The 24,643-nt window shown below is 40.8% G+C and overlaps 3 protein-coding genes across 4 annotated transcripts; all 3 read left to right on the top strand.

Moving 5' to 3' along the window:
* The first annotated feature begins 1,667 nt into the window (after positions 1-1,667).
* On the top strand, positions 1,668-10,052 carry ankrd54 (ankyrin repeat domain 54). Its single transcript, XM_086170641.1, has 8 exons — positions 1,668-2,347; positions 3,965-4,012; positions 4,092-4,190; positions 4,317-4,388; positions 4,546-4,593; positions 5,429-5,553; positions 9,203-9,310; positions 9,413-10,052. Exons 1-8 carry the CDS (start codon positions 1,954-1,956, stop codon positions 9,485-9,487), a joined length of 969 nt encoding a protein of 322 aa, XP_086026767.1. The 5' UTR covers positions 1,668-1,953; the 3' UTR covers positions 9,488-10,052.
* A 168-nt stretch (positions 10,053-10,220) lies between these two features.
* Positions 10,221-14,951, top strand: hmgxb4a (HMG box domain containing 4a). Of its 2 annotated transcripts, XM_086170974.1 has the most exons (14): positions 10,221-10,277; positions 10,620-10,688; positions 10,947-11,050; positions 11,161-11,294; positions 11,402-11,477; positions 11,553-12,134; positions 12,264-12,467; positions 12,645-12,823; positions 13,060-13,141; positions 13,246-13,310; positions 13,444-13,540; positions 13,647-13,810; positions 14,214-14,336; positions 14,427-14,951. In XM_086170974.1, the coding sequence occupies exons 3-14, from the start codon at positions 11,014-11,016 to the stop codon at positions 14,469-14,471; spliced, it is 1,788 nt and encodes a 595-aa protein (XP_086027100.1). In that variant the 5' UTR covers positions 10,221-10,277; positions 10,620-10,688; positions 10,947-11,013; the 3' UTR covers positions 14,472-14,951. The 2 variants fall into 2 exon arrangements, with proteins under 2 accessions (XP_086027100.1, XP_086027101.1); XM_086170975.1 differs by lacking the exon at positions 10,620-10,688 and having other exon boundaries at positions 10,238-10,277.
* Positions 14,952-17,301: 2,350 nt separating this feature from the next.
* LOC147221038 (GTPase IMAP family member 7) lies at positions 17,302-19,309 on the top strand. Its single transcript, XM_086170778.1, has 3 exons — positions 17,302-17,488; positions 17,728-17,876; positions 18,139-19,309. The coding sequence occupies exons 1-3, from the start codon at positions 17,464-17,466 to the stop codon at positions 18,967-18,969; spliced, it is 1,005 nt and encodes a 334-aa protein (XP_086026904.1). The 5' UTR covers positions 17,302-17,463; the 3' UTR covers positions 18,970-19,309.
* The last annotated feature ends 5,334 nt before the right edge of the window (positions 19,310-24,643 follow it).

Below are 24,643 nucleotides of genomic sequence, written 5' to 3' on the forward strand. Positions count from 1 at the left end.
CCTAGACATGAGATAGTGTGCACAAAATATTCCCATTCATTGGCAGTACATTCACAACTGAGAGACTTTTGTGCACAGAAAAACAATTACTAGCAAGCCATGCAAGGTCTATTTTGGAGTGACTTTAGTGCGCAGAAAAAGGCCTCTATCTGTAAACATACATTTTTACAATCATGAATGTGCAAAAACTATTGACTATAGTGGTTATGAAAACAGAATATAAAACTCTCTATGGATGTTATCGGACAGAATATATACAATAGCCGAATCTAATTGACTAATATGACAACTGTCATATTGAACACAGTAAATTGGTGCAGCAACACCAGCAAGCTCTTAAAACATTTAAAGACATCTTATCCTCACATTTTTAAAGAGGCTGAACAAGCAAGCTCCAGAGTCCGTGGAATACATTAAAGGGAAGTTTTATGAAAGGTCAAGTTAAGTACGATTTTGTCATCATAGCACAAAATCACAACACAGTTGTCTCATGAAGCTCTGCATGTAGAGCAGGCCTGCTGCTGTACATGATCCCTTCAGGTGTTGCCAATCATTTGCCTCCATCTAACCCTCAGCTTCACAAAACTTCTTATGTCATGTCTTCTTGCACTACGTCCATGAATCTCCTCTCTGGTCTTCCTTTAGTCCACCTGCCTCTGGTAGTACCAACCTCAGCCAGTATCATTCCATCTCGATCCGCAATATCCCTCCTCTTTACATTAACAAACCCATCTGAGTCTGACTTTATCTCCAGAACATCTAACATGTGCTGTCCTTCAGGTAAATTCCTGATCCTATTTGTCCTCCCCACTCTCAAAGAGAACCGCAACGTCTCCATCTCTGCCTCTTGTCTTTCCCTCAGTTCCTCCGAACCAGATGCTATTGCCAGTCTTGTACACCTTTCCTTTCATTCTTGCTGAGATTCTTTCATCACTCCTGACACTTTTCTCCACCTTTTTCTAATCTGCTTGCATACGTTCCTCCTTCCACCACTTCTAAACTCTCCCCGTTGCTCTGGACTGTTAACCCTAAATACTAAAAATTGTCCACCTTTTTTAATCTCTACAAATTGCAGCCTCACTATACCACTTGGATCCCTCTCATCCATTCACATGTATTACCTGTCATGCCGTGGTTGACCTTCATTCCTTGCTAGGAAGTTATGAATGGATGTTAAAATTCTGTTTATACCAGTTTATAAATTATAAAAATTTAGATGAAAAAGACATCCCAAAAAACACAGAATAAACTGCATTACTGTCTTAATTATTTGTTATGATGTAAAAGAAAGCCATTTATTTTTCATCTATTTCTATTCAATGTACTCATTGATCAATGTTTTTGTCATTTTACTTGGATTTCTTTTAAGTGAATATGTTCATGAGTTCTATTCAAATTAAATAACGCACTCGCGATCGAATTATTAATGAACAGTGTGAAACATCTATCAAGAATCGGTATCGCTATTGATGGAAAAAGTACCATAACTAAGCCATAAACTAATGGTATCGAAGGGAAACATGTTGGTATCGCCCATCTCTGTCTCAGACTGGCTGCCTTCGTTTCGTCATCCTATTGGACAGGGACGACTGAACAACCCACAACGTGATTGGTCGTTATTGCTTCGTGAGCCGTGGCCGTTTAATAGTTTTGACTTTTACTACTTCGACGGGAAGACACGGAAAATGCGAGATCGGGGACATTTTGATGCTGTCCGTCCGCATCGGAGGCGACGATCTACATTGAACCGCTTGCCAGTGACTGACAGACGCGTTGAAATGTTTTTATAAGTGGAGATGTGGTGCCATGGCTGCCGCCGGACTGAGCAACACGTCCAACTCGGGTTTTAGAATCTAGCGACGGGGCTATTTACCGTTCCCTTCCCCGGCAGCGAAGTACCGAATGTGGCTTCTGGGGTGTAAACACTGCGTTCATATGTCGCGATAAGGAAGTATGGATGGGTGGAGCCCGGTCGTAGCAGCAGCATCAGCTTCAGATAACGAGCATTCCTGCTCCGAGGGTGAGTACTTAGTGGAGCCCGGAACCGGAGATGACAGCCGGGGGGCGCGGGGCAGAGAGCATGGAGGTTCTTTGGAGAGGATGGACGACGAGGGTAACGTCGTCGGGCTCGGGATCAGTGGCATCGGGGAGGGCAAGGTGGTCCTGGGTCGATTCGGACACGGAGAGGATAAAGAACTCAGGTATCTGCACTTGTTGTGGAAGCCGGGACGAGCAGAGGTGGCAGCCGGCGGAGCGACGAGCAAGCTGGGGAAGATGACCGGGAGCAGAGCCAGGCGGCACCACAGAGCTGCACGGAGCATCGGCCCTCTGGGAAAAGACATTTATGGTAATTTTAGCCAGATTAACGCGTAGAAAAGTGTTTTCGACCCAAAACAATGTGCTTTGACTTGTTCCAATCAGATGGTGATATGATTAACCTTCTCCAGGCAGATGTTGCAGATTTGCGACAGCCAAATATCAGATTTTTCCTGCAACTACAACTTAATTTGAGCCTGAGAGGGTTAAGTAAGTGTATACTATGTGAAGTGGTGAAGGAACAATCCAAATGTCGAGTATTCGTAAACTCGCTCCTTGCCACATTATTTCAGTATTTCATTATTTGTAAAAAAAATGCACTTTAAGTTGAACATTTTAGTGAAGTTAAAATAACTAAAACGGAAGGTGGCCTCAAAGCATATACAGATTTTAATGACAAAAATTGAAATCACATCATTATTTATTCTATTTTGTGGTTGTCATTTATGCAACTTTGGGGACGACTATGGCTCAGTCGGTCGAGCGGGGTCTCCCTCCAATCTTAAGGTTGGCAGTTTGATTCCTGGCCCCTGTTGTCTGCATGATGAAGTGTCCTTGGGCAAGACACTGAACCCCAAAGTTGCTCCTAATGGCCTTGTAGTGCCTTGCATGGCAGTCCCTGCTTCCATTTGTATGTGAATGGGTGAATGTAGTCCAGCTTAAAGCGCTATATAAGTGGAGACCATTTATGTGAAATGAGTAGTTTAAGGTGGATTTTATTTGAGTTATTATTAATAATAATATCTCCCCCAGCCAAGCCATTGATAATTGATGTGCTTAAAAAATAAATTGGTGACATGGAAAGCTAACTACTACTTACTACTAATTACTCAGTGCATTTGTATGTACAGTGATCCTTCGCTATGACGCGGTTTAGTTTTCACGGTTTCTCTACTTCACGGATTTTCATCGTGCATTGTGTTCTGCATTCTGATTGGCTAAAAAGTCACTCGCTTCTTCTTTACATGTGTGTCAATAACGTTAAAGTTTAATATGTACACGTACGTAAAACAGCTTGCCAAATTTACATTACGTACGTGCAAATTCTCTTGCAATTTTGAGTTTCTCTAAAACCCATAAAGTTGACAAAACGCTCTGGACCGACAAAAGCACCTGCGGCAGGGCCCGAAAGATGCGATCTATCGCAGAAGGTAAAAGCTATGCGGCTGTAGGTCGGCATCACGGAATGAATGAATCTTCCTTTCGTCTCATAAAGAAGGAAGAAAAAAACATAAGGACGACAGCAGCAATGTATAATACAGTATTTAATTGTATAATAATTGTAAAAAAAAATAAAGGTTTCTACTTCACGGATTTTGCCTATCACGGGTTCTTTTTGGAACGTAACCCCCGCGAAAAACAAGGGTATACTGTAACCCACTGTAAAAAAAACATATCATATGGCAATCTCATACCATTAAAAACAAATCTCCTCACATCGTCTAAAGTTATTGTTATGCTTTTACATCCACGGATTGCACATAGTTACATAGTTTCTCCTAACCCCATGAGAGTCCGTTCACAACAGTAAGGCCAGTTTTTTCCACAGCCTTTGTGTTTTGAAATCATGCCATGTGGTTTGTCTCCACCAATTTCCCCCCATAGCAATATCTAAGTGCTTTCTACTCTAAATCTCTTATCTCCCCAGCTGTGAAAAGGCTGAGAGAGGCAGCAAACAGCAATGACATTGACACAGGTACCAACATGATTGCCATAACTGTAAAAGCCTTGCATAACATTAATAGTGTTTTGTTAGTAACAAAGTGTTCTTACAGTGCGGAAGCTCCTGCAAGACGACATCGACCCCTGTGCGGCAGATGACAAGGGAAGGACAGCCCTCCATTTCTCTTCCTGCAATGGCAATGAGAGCATTGGTAGGTTGGTGATAGTGATCTGAATCGCATAAATATTGCAATCTCGAAAAACCCCGCTCATTCCATTTTATTATTCAAAACTTTTCAAGATATTAAGGGAACACTGTCTGTCTTTAATGTCTGAAGTGCAATTACTGCTGAGCTATGGTGCTGACCCCAACCAGCGAGACAGTCTGGGTAATACCCCACTTCATCTGGGTAAGAGAGAACATTTGCTGTGTTACATTGTTGTTAGTAAATGTGCACGATTGTGATGTTCCACAGTGTAACAGAGTGTAAGGAATATTTTGTGCTTTATAAAGCCAAATCTGTGCATTTGGAGTTGCAACATGCTCATTTTAACCTCCTCCTTCAGCGGCCTGTACCAACCACGTGCCTGTGATCACCACATTGCTGAGAGGAGGTAAGACCACAGCACAGCTGTCAAATCCTCTTCAGAAATATTTTTCTCACCGTTTCCAATGCTGGAGATGTTGTTTTTCCCTCTTGTATTCCATAACTTTACAAAAGACAGCCCAATGAGGTAAGTTGGTAAGACTGATCTTGGAATTTAGGAATCACTGAAAAGCCTCAATAGTGGATTGTGATGACTTTCGTTGTCTTTTGTTCTCTGAGAACATTCATGTAAATCTAATGACATAATGATAATAACAGTGAGTAATATTTGAAAATGAACTAATAATCAAGGATACAAAATAATTACGATGCTCTAAGTTGCCCTGGTTTGGAGAAATTGTTCTGAAGCAAAACACAATGGAATTTCGAAGCAAACAGGATAGCTAACTTGTAACTAAACCCAAGGTTTTCCAGTATTTTGAGTATTGATTGACAGCCAAAGATCAATTGATAATGACAATAAAGATTTTCCTGGTTTTCCATTACTTCGTACATTGGACACTTGGGCAGAACAAAGGATTTTGTCGCAGTATCTAACTACTGTTTTGTTTTCTCTGATTGGTGAAATTTAGAGGGAGTTTGCAAATAATTTCTGTATTTATCAGCCTCTCTCACTTTTCCAACCAGGATATATGGCTACTATCAAAGGCTTGGCTGCTAGTTTTGTGATGCACAACATTAAGCAAACGTAGTTTCAGTTGTTGCACTTCAATAGCACAATTATCCTCATAGGTTTCTGGTTATTCATTCATTAATTCGTTTTTTTAGATGAATGTTTTGTTGCAATTGAGAATTAATTGAAAGAGTTTAACAAACCTTTGTGTTTTCTTGTTTGTGCAAAGGTTCCCGTGTGGATGCCCTTGACCGAGCAGGCAGGACTCCTCTCCATCTTGCACGCTCTAAACTGAACATTTTGCATGAAGGAGATTCACGAAGTTTAGAGACCCTGAGAGGAGAAGTAACACAGGTAAATAAACACAAGAGGACTTTTCACGGCTTGTTTCATGACTTTGTGGTTTGGATACAAACAGCAAATCAACCTTCTCCATCTAACCCTATTCTCTGGACCCTCCTCTCTCACACCAATTACCTTTATATCCTTTCTCACTGTGTCCATAAATTTTCTCTTTGGTCTTCCTCGAGACCTCCTGCCTGGCAGCTCCAATTCCAATGTCCGTCTAAAAATATATACACTAGCCCTCCTCTGTACATGACTGAACCATCTCAGTCCGGCTTCTCTGACCTTGCTTCTCTGACTTTCTCTCCAAAACATCTGACACATCTGCTGTTACTCTGATAGACTCATTCCTGATCCTATCCATCCTGTCCACTCCCAAAGAGAACCTTAGCATCTTCATCTCTAAAACCTCTAGCTCTGCCTCCTGTCTTTTCGTCGTTGTAACAGTTTCTAGTTCATACATCATTTCTGGTCTCACCACTGTCTTGTACACCTTTCCTTTCATTCTGGCTGATAGTCTTCTATTGCATAGTACCCCTGACACTTTTCTTCACCCATTCCAACCTGCTTGAACCAAGTCTCTTCACCTCTTTTCCGCACTCTCCGTTGCTCTGGACTGTTAACCCCAAGTACCTGAAATCCTCCAACTTTTTGATCTCCACTCCCTGTAGCCTCACCATTACACTTGAGTTCCTCTCATTCACACACATGTACTCTGTCTTGCCGCGACTAACTTTCACTCCTCTCCTTGCCAGCGCATACCTCCACCTCTCTAGATTTTCCTCAACCTGTTCTCTGCTCTCACTGCAGATCACAATTTCTTAGATACTACTGTAATTTCTGGACGCACCTGAGCACACCTGAATTTAAAGTCTAAAAATAAATACAGTGATCCCTTGCTATAACGCAGTTTACTTTTCACAGTTTCGCTACATCACAGATTTGCATCATGCATTGTGTTCTGCATTCTGATTGGCTAAAAAGTCACTCTGCTTCTTCTCTACCTGTGCGTCAATAACGTTGCAGTTTAATATGTACACGTACGTAAAACAGCTTGCCAAATTTACATTATGTACATGCAAATTCTCTTGCAATTTCAAGTTTCTCTTAAACCCGTAATGTTGACAAAACGCTGTCAACCGACAAAACACCTGCAGCAGGGCCCAAAAGGCAGCGGAAGATGCTATCTATCGCAGACAAAGTCAAATATCTGGACATGCTAAGGGAAGGTAAAAGCTATACGGCTGTAGGTCAGCATTACGGAATGAATGAATCTTCCGTTCGTTCCATAAAGAATGAAGAGAAAAACATAAGGACGACAGCAGCAATGTATAATAGAGTATTTTATTGTATAACAATTGTAAAAAAAAATAAAGGTTTCTACTTCACGGATTTTGCCCATCATGGGTTCTTTTTGGAACGTAACCCCCGCGAAAAACAAGGGTATACTGTAAATATATGTGTACATATATAGGCCGCACTTGTCTATAAGCCACAGGTGTCCATGTTGTAACATTAGATATTTACACTGAAAGATGTTACACATAAACATTTTTTTTTACTTTTAATTACATACGGGCAACATCCACAAATACCTACTGGAAGTGCTTTTTTCTGATCAGTGCATATAACACAGCTGATGAAAAAGATTGATAATAAATAGCACAAGGAAAAGTCCACCCATTTTTTATCCCTGCTTGGTCCTACTCTAGCTGATTGCTCTCTTAAAGTTGACTACTTCAGTGTTTGAACAGCCTCACAATTTCGCTGTAATTTCATTGGCCCGATGTGACAAGGCTAAATGTTTTGGTGGCCTGGAGCTTGTTAGCCCCCAAAAAATCCATGAATTAGCTGCATCATTATTTGTGCCACAGTGTTAAAAGCGTGTGAAAAAACTAGTGGCTTACAGTCCAGAAATTACGGTATTTAAAAGTGATGATTAGTTTGAGGTGGCACAGTGGTTAACACTTAAGCCTCACAGCACTGAGAACAACTTCGTGCTGCAATTCCATAGGGATATTGCATGCTCATCCTGTGTTCCCGCGTGTGGTGTCCTCCCACAGTCCAAAAACATGCAGGAAGTTAATAGGAAGAAATAGGAAAAATTAGATGAATAGATGTGTGAATGAGAGAGTGAAAGGTTTGATCGTCTCTATCTGTGCCCCCTGCGATCAACTGCTGCCTCTCCCCCAATGGCAGCTTGGATAGACTCCACCGCCCCTGCAACCCTAACTCTAGGAAGAGCGGTAGATAATTGAATGATGGTTACGACTAGAAAACTTTGAGATACTATTCAAAGCAGTGAGAATTAGTTTGCAACAGTTGGCACAGTGGTTAGTGCTTCCACATCACAGCTCAAAGGACCATGGTTCGATTCCATCAGTTGGCTTTCTGTGTGGAGTTTTCATGTTCTCTCCCAATTATCCATCTAGAGAAAAGATGGATAATTAGTTTGCCCCTTACATTATGTATCAGGAGCCAGATGGTGCAGCAAATGACCAAGCGGCTTGAGTGTCAGACCCTGTCTTATGTAACAAGGATTGTCTGACATCTTTAGTGAGAATTTGAAAAATTTTGTTTTTTAGAGTTATGTTGACCCCAAATGATCAAGAAAATCCCCTGGGTTGTGATGTTGAGCTCAAGGCCACCATTTGGTCCTCATTTGGTCCTAGTGAAATGGGTCCAGATTGGGGTGTCTAAGCTTTTTTCCTCCTACAGGGTACTTTTACAAAATAAATATGGCTGAGAGATACTAGATACTACTGAGGTTTGTCCCATATATTCTCATACCTCATGGCAAGCCAAACAAACTCAATGAGCTTGTTTGCCTAAAGATGTACAAGAAGTCAGTCTCCATGTCTCTTTTTGTATTATGGCTCTCCACATTACATCTTTTACCAACCGACACACCACTACAGATCAGACACACACACTTGTCGTTTACATTTATGAAACACAATTCCGCTTCACACTCTTGGCAGAAATTGGTAGATTTTTCTAGCCCCTTATTGGTATGAGCACATCCTGCTGTCATCACTGATGCCCATCTTTCGTCACCACTGACGAAAGGTTGATAGCAGCCCAACTGCTTGATTGACATCTTATAGACAAATAATCACTTTGTATAAAAACCAGGCTGGACACCTGTGAATTTGATTGTCTTGAAGATGGACAATTCAAGTTTTCAAATTATGTATGATTAATTCACCTTTTGGTGAGGTACTTGGCCAGGAGACCTGTGGTCTAGATCAAACTGAACCTTGGAGCGGTCCATTTTTTAAAATCTGAGATAACTATTTATGATGGCTCAGACTTTATGAAATGTTGTAGAGCACCCTGCACCAAGACTTTAGTGCGTACATTTCAGTTTTCAATTAGTGAATAATAGCCACGCTGTATGATACCCTCATGTTAAAAATAATCATACTGGTATGTTTAGATTAAATCTGTCAGAAAGTACTTATCAAATGTGCGATGTGACCAAGTTGGATGTATATTGTCACTGAATGTTCCAGGAAGACACACCCTCCTTTGGTGGACTGGGAATACTTTGTTTTAGAAATTATAAATAGTGCCCTTAATTTCAATGCTTGGGTTTCTGCTCATGTTTGAGACGGGACCTGGCACTAAATGTTTTCAAAACCATTTTACCTTTCAGATTATTCAAATGCTGAAGGAGTACCTGAATCTAATGGGCCAGAGTGAGGCTAAAGAGAGGCTGGAGCACATTTCAACCCAGCTCCAGCACACGCGCACCAAAGAGCAGGTGAAATTTGTGATCTGACTAAATGAAAATGTTCTCTTTTTCTGCATTTATACAGGCTGATGATTTAAAAAAAATGTGTTTCTTTTCCCTTACTTTTTCCAGGTGGATGAAGTGACTGATTTACTGGCTAGTTTCACATCCCTCAGTCTACAGAAACAGAATTTGGGGGACAGGTAGACGGCCAAACCCGTATATAGAGAAGTCCTGCTCCCTTTCAAGAGAGTCTCTACTCCCCTAGCCTTGGCCACACATGCTGAACCATGACACTTTGGTTTTCCGTCCTGATGTGGAATACACATACACACACACGTTAATACTGCTATTCACAATAGCATTTTGTCATGATTAGGGATATTTTTAACAAATATGCAGCACATTTGAGTTATTTGTGGCCGATTCTCAATAGAGACGATATTATTCAATGCTGACACAAGTATTGACTCAATGGTTTGAATGATACAATCCTCAGAAAAATGGAACAGAAGCTAACCTGAGAATGGGACTTTTTTCCTGTTTTCTTTCAAAGTCTGCAGTAATTTACTGACAAGTACCCAGCTAGAAATGGTGAAGCGTGTCTCAAGTTGGACTTTTGATTCCTACATCAGAATCATCTTTGTGTCTTATTACTATTTCTTTCTTGTTTGCATGTTAATGTTTGAACTGTACTGTAAAAGAAAAAAATGGTTAAGCTGTTGTTGAAAGTAGATATTTTCGAATCAATAAAATGAATTGTTTTATCTACTATCTGTCTATCGATGAGTGTTTACATTATAAGGGCTTATCGTTAACATACTACTTTATCCTGCTCACGGGAACGTCCCAATACCCAATGTTGCCTGACGTTGTATGACGGTGTATCTATACTCGAATTGCATTGGTCACTCAGTCTTGGTCCCACCCCAACTTTAAACGTCATTCATAATAAAACATGGCGACCGGACCCGCGTAAATTGGAGATCCTATTGAGGTAGTAAAGAAGAATTTATTCAGCCATTTATTTCTTCAACTCCCAAATTTGGTGAAAAGCATATCGCTCCCAAACCTTAGCAGATAAAGGGGTAATGTTTAACGGGTGTTTCGAAGCGCTCTGCTCGGTAAAAGGCCATTGGCCTAGCCGAGGATGGAAGCGCCAGGCTAGCTTAAGCCGCCTCCATAGACTCTGCGTTTAGAGTGCTGGAAATGTTAGGAAGCAAAGGGGAGAAGAGGTGAATGGCGAGGGGGTGTGTTTGTGTATCTTTACGAAAGTAGGCGGGAATTCGTTTCGTGCCCCTTTTATACACGATGGACGTCGCTATCTTTGTCTTTTCAGGTATTTTTCCTTCGCCAGCCACTTTGTTATTAAAGGATGCACAGATTTCCAGCAGCTATCACAACAACGGTCAGTGTAGGACTATCCGGGAATTCCTATATTCATTCATTCATTGTTTGTACTGCTTATCCTGCACAAGTGATTGTTTGTCTGTCTGTCCTGGTGAACAATAAAATATACAGTGGCCAGGTCTTTCTTTATGTTATATTATTCTTAAACGTGAAATTTCTCTCAACTCATTTCCTACATTTATCCAGAATAGAGGACACGAATTAAAAGATCTCAATTTGATTGTCACATGCATCTTTGTTCCTTTTCACCCAATAGGTGAAAGGGCCTTCATGCTGTCTGTATCCATCTGTGACGTTTTCTCGTGTCTATAAAAAGAGGATCCATGGCTTTTGAGGAGATCAAGAGCAAAGGAGGAATGGGTAATGTCTGCTGTGTTAGAGATGTATACATCTTTAAAAGGTCCACATTCAGTGCAGCCAGAAATTGTGAATTTTTTCAAAAACTGTCAAAATCATTTGATTTTTTAAAGATGCCGGGATTGATGGAGACAGGGGCCTTGTCGCTGGTCGTAGCCAGAGAGAGAAGAGGAGGTCATATAAAGATCTGCTAAGGGAGGAAGAGGAGATTGCCGCTCAGGTTCGCAAGTCCTCCAAAAAACGAAAAGTAAGTGAACCAGTTACAATAAATGAGCCTCATTTAATATCACAGATGAAGTTTTGCCCGTAATTATGATTAACTCATATGTTGAAATTTTGTCCGTGTCTCATAAGGATTCAGAACTTTTTATGCTCGGAGGGGACTTGCATAAAAAGAAAAAGAAACACAGTGACGATGCTTATTACAGAGGTTAGCAGCAGTTTAAAAAAAGATGCCGCTTTTTGAGGTTTCATTTTTGATCAAAATTTATCTTTTCTTTACCAGATCACGATGGCTCAGGGCCACCGTCACACAAAAAAAAGCACAAATCTGTGGACCATTCCCCACCTCTCTCTTCACCTTCATCCTCCCTCCCAACGGACACAGCAATGGGTCTCCTGCAAGCTATCACGTCCCCCATGGCTACGGGTATGGATCCCGGTTCCCACTCACACAAGAAACCCGCTTACCCTCCCTTCTCCTCTCACTCATCCAAGGACCGCAAACGCGAGAGGAGCAGCAGTGGTAGCAAAAGCAGCCATTCCTTTTCTCACTCGCGTCCCATATCCTCACTGTCATCCTCGGCTAAGAAGCAATCCTCTTCTTCAAAGTCGTCACTGTTCCATGGTGGAACTCCACGAGAGGAGCCCCTGACCTTGCGTGAGGCTGATGGACTGAAGATGAAGTTAATTATGTCACCAGAGAAAGAAGAAGGAGAGAGCCTTCTATTGTCATCACACCCATCGAAAGGGTGTGTCAAAAAAGAAAGAGATCGAGAGCAAATGCATATCTCAAAATCACCCAAGAAGAAAGTGCAGCAGAGTAGAGATCCACTACCTGTTGTGGGCAAAGAGGTGGAGGTGGAAGGTAAGATAATCCCAATGTAGTTGAGTAATTGATTAGATCAGAAAGACTTTTAGCAGTCAATAATACATCGCTAGTTAAAGTTCAAGTCTTGTTATATTATTAGCTTCATTCCCCTGATCTGCCACACAGGTCATTATGGAGGGGGCATGGGAGATGACACCTCCTCATCTGGGGGAGAACTGGAGGCGGGTGAACTGGTTATAGATGATTCATACACACATCTGTCCAAGAAGAAGAAAAAGAGCAAGAAAAGCAAGAAGAAGAAAGACAAAGAGAAGGACAGGGACAAGGAGAAGAGTGGGAAGGACAAGAAGCACAGCAAAAGCTTTGGAGGTGAAACTGGATACTTTGCTTCACTAGTTTTTGTTTAAATATAATGAAGAGACAGATTATTTGTAGCTAAAACTAATTTTGAATGTAGCAAAGATCAAAAATGTAAGTACTGGAGCTCGATCAATTGACCCATCTATATTTGTCATTGATTTTCAACCCTTGTGCAATTACCTATAGACTCGTCAAAGGGCCACGGCCACTCCCATCCCACAGTCACTCACAGTTCTGTTGGCCCAATGTACGCAATGGGCACACCCATCCCCCCGCACCATCATCAGGGGAGCGATGGCATACCCGAGAAGAAGAAGAAGAAAGAAGAGAAAGACCGGGAAAAGCATGTAAAGGAAAAAGAGAAAGTGAGATACTATTTGTCAGTTGCTTCATTAAAAAAAAAAAACAACTGCAACACAAAGCAGTTGTTAAGAAACAAATGTCCTTCTTTACAATTTTACAACAAACATTTGTCAACCTACTTTTTTATGGATTTTATGCCAACACGCACTAGTATATTTATATTCTTGTTTTCAAATATCCAGTTTGCCTTCAGAGCTGTTGTTTTCCTTCCTTGACTGGTTTATGTATTGTGACGCAGCCCAAGAAGAAGATCACAACTGCGTACCAGGTGTTTTGTAAAGAGTACAGGGTCAACATCAATGCAGAGCAGCCAGGGCTGGGTATGTCATACATTTATGGTACTAGAATACATTCAAAACATTATTGATTATTCCTTGTAATGATGCTGTTACTCCTTTAGCTCATTAAAAATGTTTCCCTGCAGTGTTTGGTGAATTAAGCAAAAAGTTGGCAGAGGTGTGGAAGGCCATGCCTGAGAAAGATAAACTAGTGAGTCTGTAATTGTTTTTGTAATACTTGATCATCGTAGAAACTTGAAAAGTTCCTCCAGCAATACAAGACTGTATGTACAAGTATGATGATGCTGTTTTAACAATCAATGTTTTATGCAATTACCTTGCAGGTCTGGAGACAGAAGGCCCAGTATTTGCAACACAAACAGAACAAAGCTGAGGCCACCACAGTCAAACACAAGACCTCCAGTGAAACCAAAGTCAAAGGTGCCTTTGACTGTCCTTTGGATTTCTATGACTTATGATTCTGGAAAATCAATCTTCTACGTAGTATTGATGATTGTTGTTCTGAAACTGTGCCGCTTTATCAAAGCACCTACAGTTGCAGCAGGGGTGGTCTCACCAAGCAGGGCACCCAGTACCATGTCCCTGTCCCCGGCCCGGATCCCAGAAGTGGATCCCATCGATGCAGCAGCTCACCTCCAGCTACTAGGAGAATCCCTGTCCCTCATAGGGCATCGACTTCAAGAGACAGAGGTGACTTGTCACATTTTTTTTTATTTCAAGTGAAATATAAATACAGGTGGACAACTTGGAGTTACAATGGGCTTTGCGATAATATCAAAATAAGTACGGAATGCTGGCAGCGAGTATATGTATTGTACGCTCTTACCCGCACTTTTAATTGGCCTATATTCATGCAAGTATAAACATAAAAGGAAAAAAAAGGTAGAACAGCACAGTACAAATGGCTGATATGTATGCAAAAACTGTATGGTAGTACAGCAGAAACAGTGTTTTGCTCAACGACTAACCCGCTTAATGACAGACTCCTTGAAACGTAACCCCGTCTTTAAATGAAGACCACCTGTATATACTCACTATTCAAGGATATATTGTGACCTGCGCGACTGATGTTCTTGTGCGTCACTTGTTTTAGGGGATGGTGGCTGTGTCTGGGAGCTTGTCTGTACTTCTAGACTCCATCCTGTGTGCACTGGGTCCGCTGACCTGTCTCACAGCCCAGATACCGCAGTTGAACGGCTGTCCTCGAAATGTTCTGGTAAAGATGAAACATTCCTAATTTTCTACATCAACCTTATTTCCTTTTCACTTCACAACCTGATGCCATTTTTTTTCTATTTCATGTCAGTCAACTACGCTGGACAACATTGCCTACATCATGCCTGGGCTGTGAGTGAAGGACAAACAAGTCTGGTGCCATTTTACATCAGTGCTCAGCAGATTTGACTGAAGTGGTTCTTGCCAACAGCACCTCATGCAATTCATTTTAAGCCACAGCTCGGCAATTGAAAGATATTTCTCATGTCAAATGTTTTTAATTGAATTTTTAAGGACCTTGTCTTCTTGATTTTTCTAATTATTGTATTTTAAAATTAAATCTTTTACTGAGCACAGTGTTTTAAGTCATGAAGAATGTGATTATGTAAACAACATGTATATATGGCCATGTAACAGTCTGTCACTCCATCTTCTACATGACCGTTTGTTTCTCATATATCTGTCAATTGATTATTTTCTCATCATCTGTACGCAGTTACTCTTCAGTACAAGATTCAAGGAGTCGTTGAGCTCAAATTTAGGACATAGGAACCAAGCAAACTGCTTATCTGACTACTGGAAAAGTATACAGTGCAGTAAAATAGTATTGATAGCATCCGACTTCTCTTTTTTTAATAAACAAAATTCAACCATTTGACAATTCCATATTTATCACCCATGTGCGAAGTTAATTGTCCTCTAAATATCACTACTTGGTGGGTTATCCTTAAATGAACTGCATTTTCAATTTAGCAAACTAAACATTTTTGCAATAACTTGACACGAACCCTCTACACCCCTGTAGAGGAGTTTAGTCCCTGTTCTTTCAATTCAGCAACACTGGGTTGGGTGGGTCGTTGGGATTCCAAGGATGAGCTGGCAATTTTATGGTCTTGCAACAGCTTCGTAATTGGATTCTCGTCTGTACTTGGACTTTGCCTTTCCAAAACCTTAGTTTGTATGTCTTGCCATAGCTGAGGGAACTCTGTTATGGCATGTTTGCCAGGTCCTGAAGAATCAACATCAAGCTCCCTCAAGCATCTTTATCAACAATACAGTGTATTTCTTTTGAAATGCTGTGTCGGCAATATGCCAGATTAAACTGGACAAGGAGTTTCCAATGGATTCTTCTGTTGCACCATATTTACCAAAAGTCCTGAGGGTCATCAAAAATGTCATTATGAGCCCTCCTACTTGGTGAGCAGTGGCTAGTTCCTTGCAACTGTCACAGATTCAATTTTCCCCCAGTCTGACTGGAGTCAAAAACATTTACCTTAACTCAAGTAAGTGAAGCCTTTAGTTTGTCAGATGCAATTTTTGCTGTTTTCACCCATTTGTAAAACTTCCCCATTTGCAGATGATGTTCTGGTATACATATATATATATATATGCACACACACACACACACACATATCTAACTATTTTTAGACCTCCCTCACATTGCTAAAAGTTTCTAAAAAGTAATGCTGAGATGGTTGTGGCATTCATTCTTCTGGACATGGCTCATGAAACTGAACGGCATCACCAAATGAAGACAATGAAAATGTTTAAAATTTAATCTACATTTTGTGTTTCTAGGAATAACCTTGATCTATTAATGCATCAGTGTGATTATCAGATGTATTTAACTCTTCCAAATTCTAAATTCTTTGGGACAGGGATGTATGCTTTTTCAGTGTTTTTTTTATTGGTCATGTAAGAGTCTTGATTGTCAAATAGCTTTAAGTAACTATATTCTCCTCTTTTAGTTTAGACTGTGCATATCTAGTATGAGGCCAGCTAACTTCTAGAGCTTGAATTTAAGCTGTGGACATCAATCCCATGTTGGTTATTTGACTGGAAGGATAGTTTATAAAGAAATACATTTGTTGTTCACACTTGATGTCACTATTCTAATGACTGACTGTAAATTCTTACCTGGGCTCAATTAAACTATCTTAATCAGGTATTTGTGGGGGCTCTCGATTCTTGGCCTTAAGTATATTTTTGTCAATCATCCAAGGAGAAATGTATCCTTCCAATGTTTGTTGGCATATTAGCTGACTTTTTTTATTACTGCATGGTGTTTGCTTGACGGTGAGTGACTAGCTGTACAGGATGTTTGTAGGCAGTAACTATTGACGAATGACTGACTTCAAGAATATACTTAATCACACAGGCACAATTTAGGAGTTGTAATACCGTCCTGAGTTGCGACTTTTTATGATCAAAATATGCAAAATAAAAACCCAATGATATTGCTGATAGTCAATTAGTCCTTGCAATAACATAAACTTGTATAGTGGTGTTCGACAATTATTGCCCGATTGGTCAGAAATGATAAGTGAGCGTGGCTAAAAAGAATATGCGGAAGTGTCGTTCCCGAGGAAAGTCATGCAGGGATGCATAGTTTTGAGGTGGCGAGGAAGTGTGTAAATGTATCTAGATAAGGAACAGTAAGATACGCAAATGACTTGCAATTCTTGGAAAGAGATGTCTGACCCATGTGCAACAGATTGTGATGATGTTGCGACAGATTAGCAAAGTTACCAATTGCCAAACAGCAGATACAGATAAAGAGGAGTGGTGGCAGGAAATCGATCCCCGCGCTCTATAACTTTGTTGCGGTGGCCCAATCCTCACATTAAACACTGTGAAACGGCCACCAACATGACTGTCTGACTCTATGCCGTTATCACCGAGTTGTCCTTGCATTGTTTACATTCTGTCAGATTCCATCCCTGAATACTGTAGCAGCGCATGACGTGAGCTGTAGTGGGCGGGGCCTAATAGGACATCCCCGGAGTTCTAAGTTTGCCGTGACGTAAGATATAGCCTCCCCTCCAAAAAATGTATCCAGAGCCCTTGAGTCATGTTAAAAATGTTATTGTATTGGTATTGGAAATGGTAATGGCCACATGTTTATTTCGGATTTTTTTTCCGGGAAAGATAGTAATATATGAATAAAACACAGAAATGTATTGAGTTTGTCCGATGTCAGGGCCGCCAGCTCGCACCTCCCACCCCCAGCTGTGTTCGCCTCTTCTGAAGCCTTTTCCAGCCCGGGGCAGAACCGACCCGCCCTGCTAAAACGAGGAAGTCTTCGTCCCCGATTTAACGTGAAATACGGCGGCGAGCCAGGCCGAGATATGGCGGTTTCTGAGCCACGGGAAGGTACACTGGATTAATCTATATGAGTCTGCAATCTTAGCGCGATAGCAGTTCATAAGTGTTTATGACGAGTGAACGAGAAAAGGACGTGTGCGCTGAGTAGCTAACACTAGCAAAGTTAAAAAGTTGTACATTTTACGACATGGAATGGTATGGTTATTGGGTGGTGGGGGCATTGAAAATTGTGTACTGACAACATGCAACACAAACTGGATTTTTATTTAAACGTTGCTTCTGGGCAGAACTGAGGCTGGTGGTTCTGGGCCGGGCGGAGGCTGGGAAGCGGATTGCAGTTTGCAGCATCTTGGGCCTGCCAGACAGCGACCAGGGCATAGACGCCGAACACACCCTTGAGGGGAGCAAAGACAGGGGAGAAGCTGCAGGCAGACAGGTACACATAAAACTACAATGTGGTAGAAATCATTAATATTATTTAAACCAGGCTATTACATATAAGATATTTGCTCCTGTGTTTTCCCCTTTACTCCTTTCTAAGTTCCCTTTAAGTACCTTAGTAACTTGTCCAGGTTGTGTCAGTTGTTATTATTATTTTGCTAATGTGCATGTAGTAGAATAAATAAAATGGGATAAGCATGAAAAGAAGGGCAACTGCTTTTTTGATGTAGTTTGTTCTTTGTATTTGCTGACACTAGGTGACGGTAGTGTCAAGTCCAGACTGGCTCAGTTCAGACTGTGACCAAGATGAAAGAAGAAGGCGCATCTCCTCCTTTGTCGCCTTATCCAGTCCTGGGCCACATGCTTTCCTGCTCTGTGTTCCTGTGAATCGTCCTGCCGATGGAGAGGCCAAAGCACTTGATGTTCTGGAGAAGATATTTGGCCCCTCTGCAGTCAGTCAAAACACTGTCATAATCTTCACCCATATGAAGGAACTGGAAGAGGATGAGCAGCTGGAGGAATACCTCGTCACATGGCGGAAGGACCTCCAGACACTGCTGCAGAGATGCAGCAACCGATATCACACCTTGGAAACGCGGAGCGGGGAGCCCGAGGGCAGAGAGGCAGTTGAGAAGCTGCTGGAGAAGGTTGAGGAAGCAGTGAAAGAAAGTGGAGCTCAGTACTTTGATTGCCCTCTGTACCAGGAGGCAGAGAAGAGAGTGAGAGAAAGGCAGGAGGAAATAGTGAGGCTGGGGAGAGGGCCTGCTGACCCAGAGGAGGCTGTGACAGATGAAAACATGCAAGGAGCCCGGCAGGAGGCGGAAAGGAGTATAGGTGATCTGAACGTGGATGTAGATGATGTCTTCCCCTCTGCCTCTGTCCCCTCATTGCCTCCTTCTTTTGTGTGGCACTTGTGGGAGAAGGTTTTAGAGTGGATGAAATTGCTGCCAGGGTTTGTGAGAAGAGAGGCCCTGCTGGGGGCTCTGGTGGGCTTATTCGTGGGAGGGCCGATAGGAGGCATGGTGGGCACCGCCGTGGGCTCGGTCGCTACGGAGGTGGGGAGAAGAAAAACACAGAAGACGAAATAAGAGGATCAGAAGACAATTAAATTGCACATTACTATGCCTCATCATGGCGGTGATGATTATTATGCCAACAGCTGCACCTTTACTGTACAGCTTACAAGTGCAATAGCGAGTTATCAGCTCTCACTGCTTATTTAATTCAAAGATTTAGTCCTTAACAGGACGGAATATGACACGTGTACTTTTAAATGGTCAATAAATAATCCTCAGATCACTAATAAGCACTGGATTAGATGGATATTTCTGTTGCCTGCCTTTGGAAAAAAAACAAACTTTTGTGTTCTGCATGATATTTGTGTGCAATGGGTTTATAATAAAAATGCTTTTTGTCCAATTCATTAAATGTGTCACAGTCATACCCTTTGAAACCTCATGAGATTACCAATCCCCCCTCCCCCCCCCCCAACCTTCCCTGTCAGCGAGAGGAAAAAACAAAGTGCGGTCTAGCTTGACGAAATATCAGCAGCAGGAAGTGTTTTTACCCTTGTTTCCAGGACGGTGAGATTCAACTTCAAACAACAACACTGCTTGGTTAGAGTATGGAAACATGGCTTGTGTTAAAAGCTGACATTAGTCAGAGCAGGTTTGATATCAGCCCAATTTTTGCATTTATATAATGCTTTGGGTTTTTCCAGGAGTAGGAAGTGGGAATATTTTCCTGTTTAGCCACCACAAATTCCACAAACCAATATTACTATTTATCATGTCATGGAGCATAATGCTTCATCATCTTGTTTCAAAGCACTTTGTATTCGTCCATTCACACACTCCCTGTGTCTGAGTGGGTTTCCTTCGACGATCCAAAAACATGCTGGAGGTTCATGGGAGAATAATTCCCAGACATGTTAATAAGAGTCAATTGTTGTATGTCTTTAAATGACGGGTGAATAAGAATCTGAATAGTTGGATGTCCATTTATATAAGTGGTCTTGATCATTAATGTATTTTGAATAATATAATAATGGGAAACCACAATTTAACTGTCAATACTTTTGTTAAATTTGTTATATCTAAAATCATACTTTTGTATTCTTTTACCCAGTGACCCCAGTAAATTCCTTGAGTTTTCAATTGCAAAAACACCTGGAACACAGTCCTGGGAAATGACAAAGAAATAAGCAAAAAAAAGTAAAAAACTAAACAAAAACCTGGCTCTCATTTCATCCCTGGTACAGGATCCATAAACTTTGGAAGGAAATATCTGCCAGTTAAAGCAGTTAAAATCCTGTTTATCAGTTACTTGTTTATTGGGTGTATGCTATTTGCCACCTGGTATGTAGCCAGTTTCAAAGAATGAGCTGTCTGTTGTGGCTGAAGATAACATTACCAAGACCTGAGAGAACCAGTAGTCGACCTAACAAGAAAAGCTGAGAGGGTGTGATAATTCTCATTGGTTTTATTCATTTGCAGGCTTGCCATGCATGTCTGGTGTGAAGCCATTGATCAAAACTACTTATAAGTATTTACTAAGCAGCGTTTGAAATTATATTTCAATTCATAAGTATTTTTTTCACATCTTGAAACTCTACAGTTGCAAATATGATAGACATATAGTTATATTCTTTGTGGTACTCATCGTTCATTTTTCGTTTCGCCTAGTTATGCAGTTAGTTGAGGTGTTTTTCCCTGGAGCAATACTAGAAATCTCCACAAGATGAAGACAGTGAGCTTTCTTGTGGCGATGTCGATTGACCAAATTATTTTCTGCTTATAAAGGAAATTGAATGCTGCTACTGTTGGAAATGTGATGTTTGACTGAAGTCTTTCTAATTTGGGACAGAGCTTTTGAAAAGTCTACATCAAATTCTTATTGTTCACTCTGTGAACAATACAAGGATCAAGGGTCTCAATTGTCTCTCCTCACACAATGACAACTTATGCCTTGGACATTGATGCACTTGATACTCTGCTAAAATCTGACAGCTCAAAACCCATCCATACATCTCTTTTTCATTCACTCTACCAGTGTCTGTAAAATGCTGGAGGCTCTGCCTCGGGAACAGAAAGGCGTAACTGAATGTGGGTGGTCCGGCAGGAGTTTTAGAGCGAGAGAGAGAGAAAGAGAGAAAGAGAGAGAATTATCCCTGTTCTTATGTTTCCCAAAAGAGTGGGATGGAGGGAAAAGACACAAGAGCGATAGAGTGAGTTTAAAGGGAGTGAATGGGAGGAAGAGAGTCAGAGAACAAGTTCTAGGACTACATCTGTCTTCCAGATGTGGCCTCCAACGTTTTCTGAATCTAGAAAAAAAAAAGATTTAAAAAGTAAAGGAAAATTGGTGCTAAAAAGTAAAAAAAAATTATTTTTTTTCTTGGTTAGGCATTACACACAGTACAGATGCCGCATGATGCTGCAGAGCTGACGGGCTGCAATGTCTCTTTAAGAGAACGTGCTGAAAGGCCACATCGGACACCTCGGAGTCAAAGTATATCATCAAACACCTGTCCAAACATTTAAGTCTCAGGGGATCCACATCAGGAATAAGAGTGTGCAATGATGAAGGAGTGATGTTTTTTTTTTTTAAGGTATGATAATGTGAAATGACACTTTCCTCCATCACAAATGAGGTCAGTTCTTTGTCAGATGAGTCTCAGGGGTGCTGACACGTGTGGCCTTTCTAAAAGGTTGGAATTTTGTCAGGGACCGGACGTTTTTTTTTGCCAGTGTGTGAATAACGCAAAGCCAAAATCCAAAACAACACAAGGGTGAATCCACAGCAACTCCTCTCCTTCTCAGCAAAATATGTTTTTCCACGGGCCCTGTGGTCTCCCTTTGGATCGGAGGCGGCCGGCCTGTGAGACGTGGTGGACGCCGCAATATTTTTTTGTTATCATCCCGCCCCTGTGGGCTGGAAAAAGACAGACAGTAAAAAAAGAAACATGACATGATGACACACTTACTCCTCTGAAGCAGGAAGCCATTCTCCCAACGCCGGTCAATGCAGAACTAATACCTCCCATTATTTCCTTTACATTATTTCAGTGTTTCCAATTACAACACTACAACATTTGAACATTCTGACCGATTGTGCACATGCAAAAACATTTTATCTAGCTGGTTGTTATCATTATTACTGTAACAGACCTGCTGGATGTATTCAACACAATGTTGAAAAAAAAAAAGAATGATGAGGAACAATATTTTCTAATAAACACAAATAAACACAAAGTCAGTCTGATTGATTTCGCTTAAATTCTTTTGTACAGATCAAAATTATTTGCCTTTTTCTAAGGGACTCGCTGACAAGTTTGGATTTATTACTTTCTCAAAAGCAACAAATTGGAATTGGAATAAATGTCTCAGTGGCCACAATCATATCCACCATAACTTTTTTATAGCCCTTTTGTCAGATCAGAGTTATGTAGTCCTTAGCAGGATGGGGGTTGAAAAGCAAATGAAAACAGAAGAGTATAAAAACCTGTAGTGTAAATGATGCATAAATGAAATGAGAAAGCCAGGAAATGCAATTGGATGACAACATTTTTTTATTATTTAAAAGAAGCAGTGACTCTGCAAGAAATATTTCCTCTCTCAGGGACAAAATAGCTTTTTTGAGTAAAAATTGGCATAGATCAAATCTAAGTTATTAAATTTAGCAGTTGGAAGTGTAGTTTTCTAACAAGGCAGTGATCTGGCCCTCTGATCCCAGAGCTATTGTCATCTGCCAGCAGGGGTTTGAGACGGCTGTGTCCAACAGCCGTCGATCTCCTCCTCTCTCTGGGTGTGCTTGCAGTCAGCCCTCTCATCTTTTTCCCATTAGTGCTGTTTTTATGTTCCTCTCCTTGCGTGAGCCTGTGTGGCTACAATTGTTTATGAAGTGCTGCTTTCCACATCCGAATGTCTGTTGTATCTTTTTTTGTGTGTGTGTTTCTGTTCATCTCTGTCTCTGTCCTCATACTGTATGTACATGGATGGATATGAAACGCAGTTGATAAAGTTTTTTAATCTAGGTGGCTTTTCTTTTTCATACAAGTGTAAATTACAATATTTAATTAAATAAAATGATTGTCATAAACAACACAATTCACCAACTTTAGATTATATTTGTATCCACTATTCTGTCATGTTTGCTTTGTCCGCAAACATCACTCGTTACCGTAGCAGTTTTTCCTTTTCTGTTGACCCATATATTTTTAATCTATTATTCTACATGCTTTCCTTACCTCCACCAAAACACAAAGGTTTTTTTTTTTTATTTCTGTTTGAAGATGTGATGCATAGCTACAGTCAGCTGTATTGTCAGTATCTCCACATGTACTGGGCATGCAGAGGAATTAAGTAGAAGTTTCTCACCTTCCCACGGTGACATGAAATCACCAAATTAGCAATAATGAAGTGCACATTAACAGTGAAGTGCATAGTAAACATCAAACTATAATGTATAAAGAACATGCAGATACAGTTTATTGGTACTGAGTTGAAAAGATTATGGTGATTTGACAGCAACTGAAATTTATAAATATATGTAATTTGAATGTAGAATTTTTTTCTGTACAGTTCAGTGCAAAATCCAGTCAGTAAGTAATACCATGCAATAGCAGCATGATGAAAGCAGGTGAGAAAGAAAGTGGATTTAAAGGGATAAAAAGGTCAGTAAATCGTATATAATACAATAGCAGCATGATGGAATTTACTGTCACTGTGCAAAAATAGCACTTTTGCAAAGTGCAAATAAGTGCAAATATAGCCTTGTGATGCTGCCAAAGGCTTACTTTTGAGAAGGCTGTTCCATGATGCATCCCTGTCATTCCTCCCACTTCACGTGTATATCCTTTCATCAATGCGTGATAGTAGCGTCATATCTGAGTCCTTGCACTCTCAATCATCAGATTCAGAGGGGCTTGACCTTGTGCTGTGTCTTGCCAGGTGTCCACTATTGTTATTTCTTTTATGAATATTGGAGCATTGATGTATCATTTCAGCAACTGCCATGAAACTGTTGACTCTAAATGTTATTATTAATAAGAGATAACATGTGGCTGTCCTTCGCAACCATCACCACCCACATTTGTCTATTACACTACGTTGCTTTCGATCTTTTATCTCTCTATCTCTCCCTCCGATAGAGGTTGTGTGTTCAGACCTGCACTACATGGTAAGTGTCATCAGACAACATTGTTCTGATTTGCCACCTTAGAAATAAAATCTGACTTGATTTTAAAGCAAATATTTCACAAATATAAGTTTTCTTAAGCCACAAACTACCCACTTTCATTCATTTATGTACATGATCATGAATATCCCACATTTGAATGACTTCGAAATGCAAAAATCAAATTTTAAGTGTTGTTTCATTCAATATATTATTACCTATCAAATTGCTATTATTTTCTTGTTCTTGATTAAGCTATGGCTGACATTAATTTCATGGTCTCAGCTTTCATTGCTTTCACAAGTTGTGATTTCGAAGTGTTTTACACAAGATGGCATTCATCCATTCAAACACACACTTATGCAACAGAGCCATGCAAGGTGCTAACCAAGCCATCAAAAGCAATGGGGTGGAGATTAGTCCTTTGCCCACGGACCCTTCAGCATGCAGACAAGAGGACACAGGGATTCAACCACCAACCTGCTGGTTGTAATACAATGGTTTGTCTTAGATTCCAAGCAGTGGAAGAGAGAGTGTATCCTGGATGTGATTGGCCGAGAGGGGAGATTTGTAAATGAGGCAAGTACT

This window comes from Fistularia commersonii, chromosome 23 (assembly GCF_037954325.1).
Source record: "Fistularia commersonii isolate RoL2024-O1a breed Wild chromosome 23, RoL_Fcom_v1.0, whole genome shotgun sequence".
In the NCBI taxonomy this organism is placed as follows: Eukaryota; Metazoa; Chordata; class Actinopteri; order Syngnathiformes; family Fistulariidae; genus Fistularia; species Fistularia commersonii.

Excerpts from the sequence above, each read along its gene's own strand:
- ankrd54 (XM_086170641.1), top strand. The coding sequence starts at position 1,954 with ATGGATGGGTGGAGCCCGGTCGTAGCAGCAGCATCAGCTTCAGATAAC. Across the intron at positions 4,191-4,316 it reads CAATGGCAATGAGAGCATTG|TGCAATTACTGCTGAGCTAT; the intron begins GTAGGTTGGTGA and ends TAATGTCTGAAG. Across the intron at positions 5,554-9,202 it reads TGAGAGGAGAAGTAACACAG|ATTATTCAAATGCTGAAGGA; the intron begins GTAAATAAACAC and ends TTTACCTTTCAG.
- hmgxb4a (XM_086170974.1), top strand. The coding sequence starts at position 11,014 with ATGGCTTTTGAGGAGATCAAGAGCAAAGGAGGAATGG. Across the intron at positions 11,295-11,401 it reads AGTCCTCCAAAAAACGAAAA|GATTCAGAACTTTTTATGCT; the intron begins GTAAGTGAACCA and ends GTGTCTCATAAG. Across the intron at positions 13,541-13,646 it reads CAGTGAAACCAAAGTCAAAG|CACCTACAGTTGCAGCAGGG; the intron begins GTGCCTTTGACT and ends GCTTTATCAAAG.
- LOC147221038 (XM_086170778.1), top strand. The coding sequence starts at position 17,464 with ATGGCGGTTTCTGAGCCACGGGAAG. Across the intron at positions 17,489-17,727 it reads GGTTTCTGAGCCACGGGAAG|AACTGAGGCTGGTGGTTCTG; the intron begins GTACACTGGATT and ends GCTTCTGGGCAG. Across the intron at positions 17,877-18,138 it reads GAGAAGCTGCAGGCAGACAG|GTGACGGTAGTGTCAAGTCC; the intron begins GTACACATAAAA and ends TGCTGACACTAG.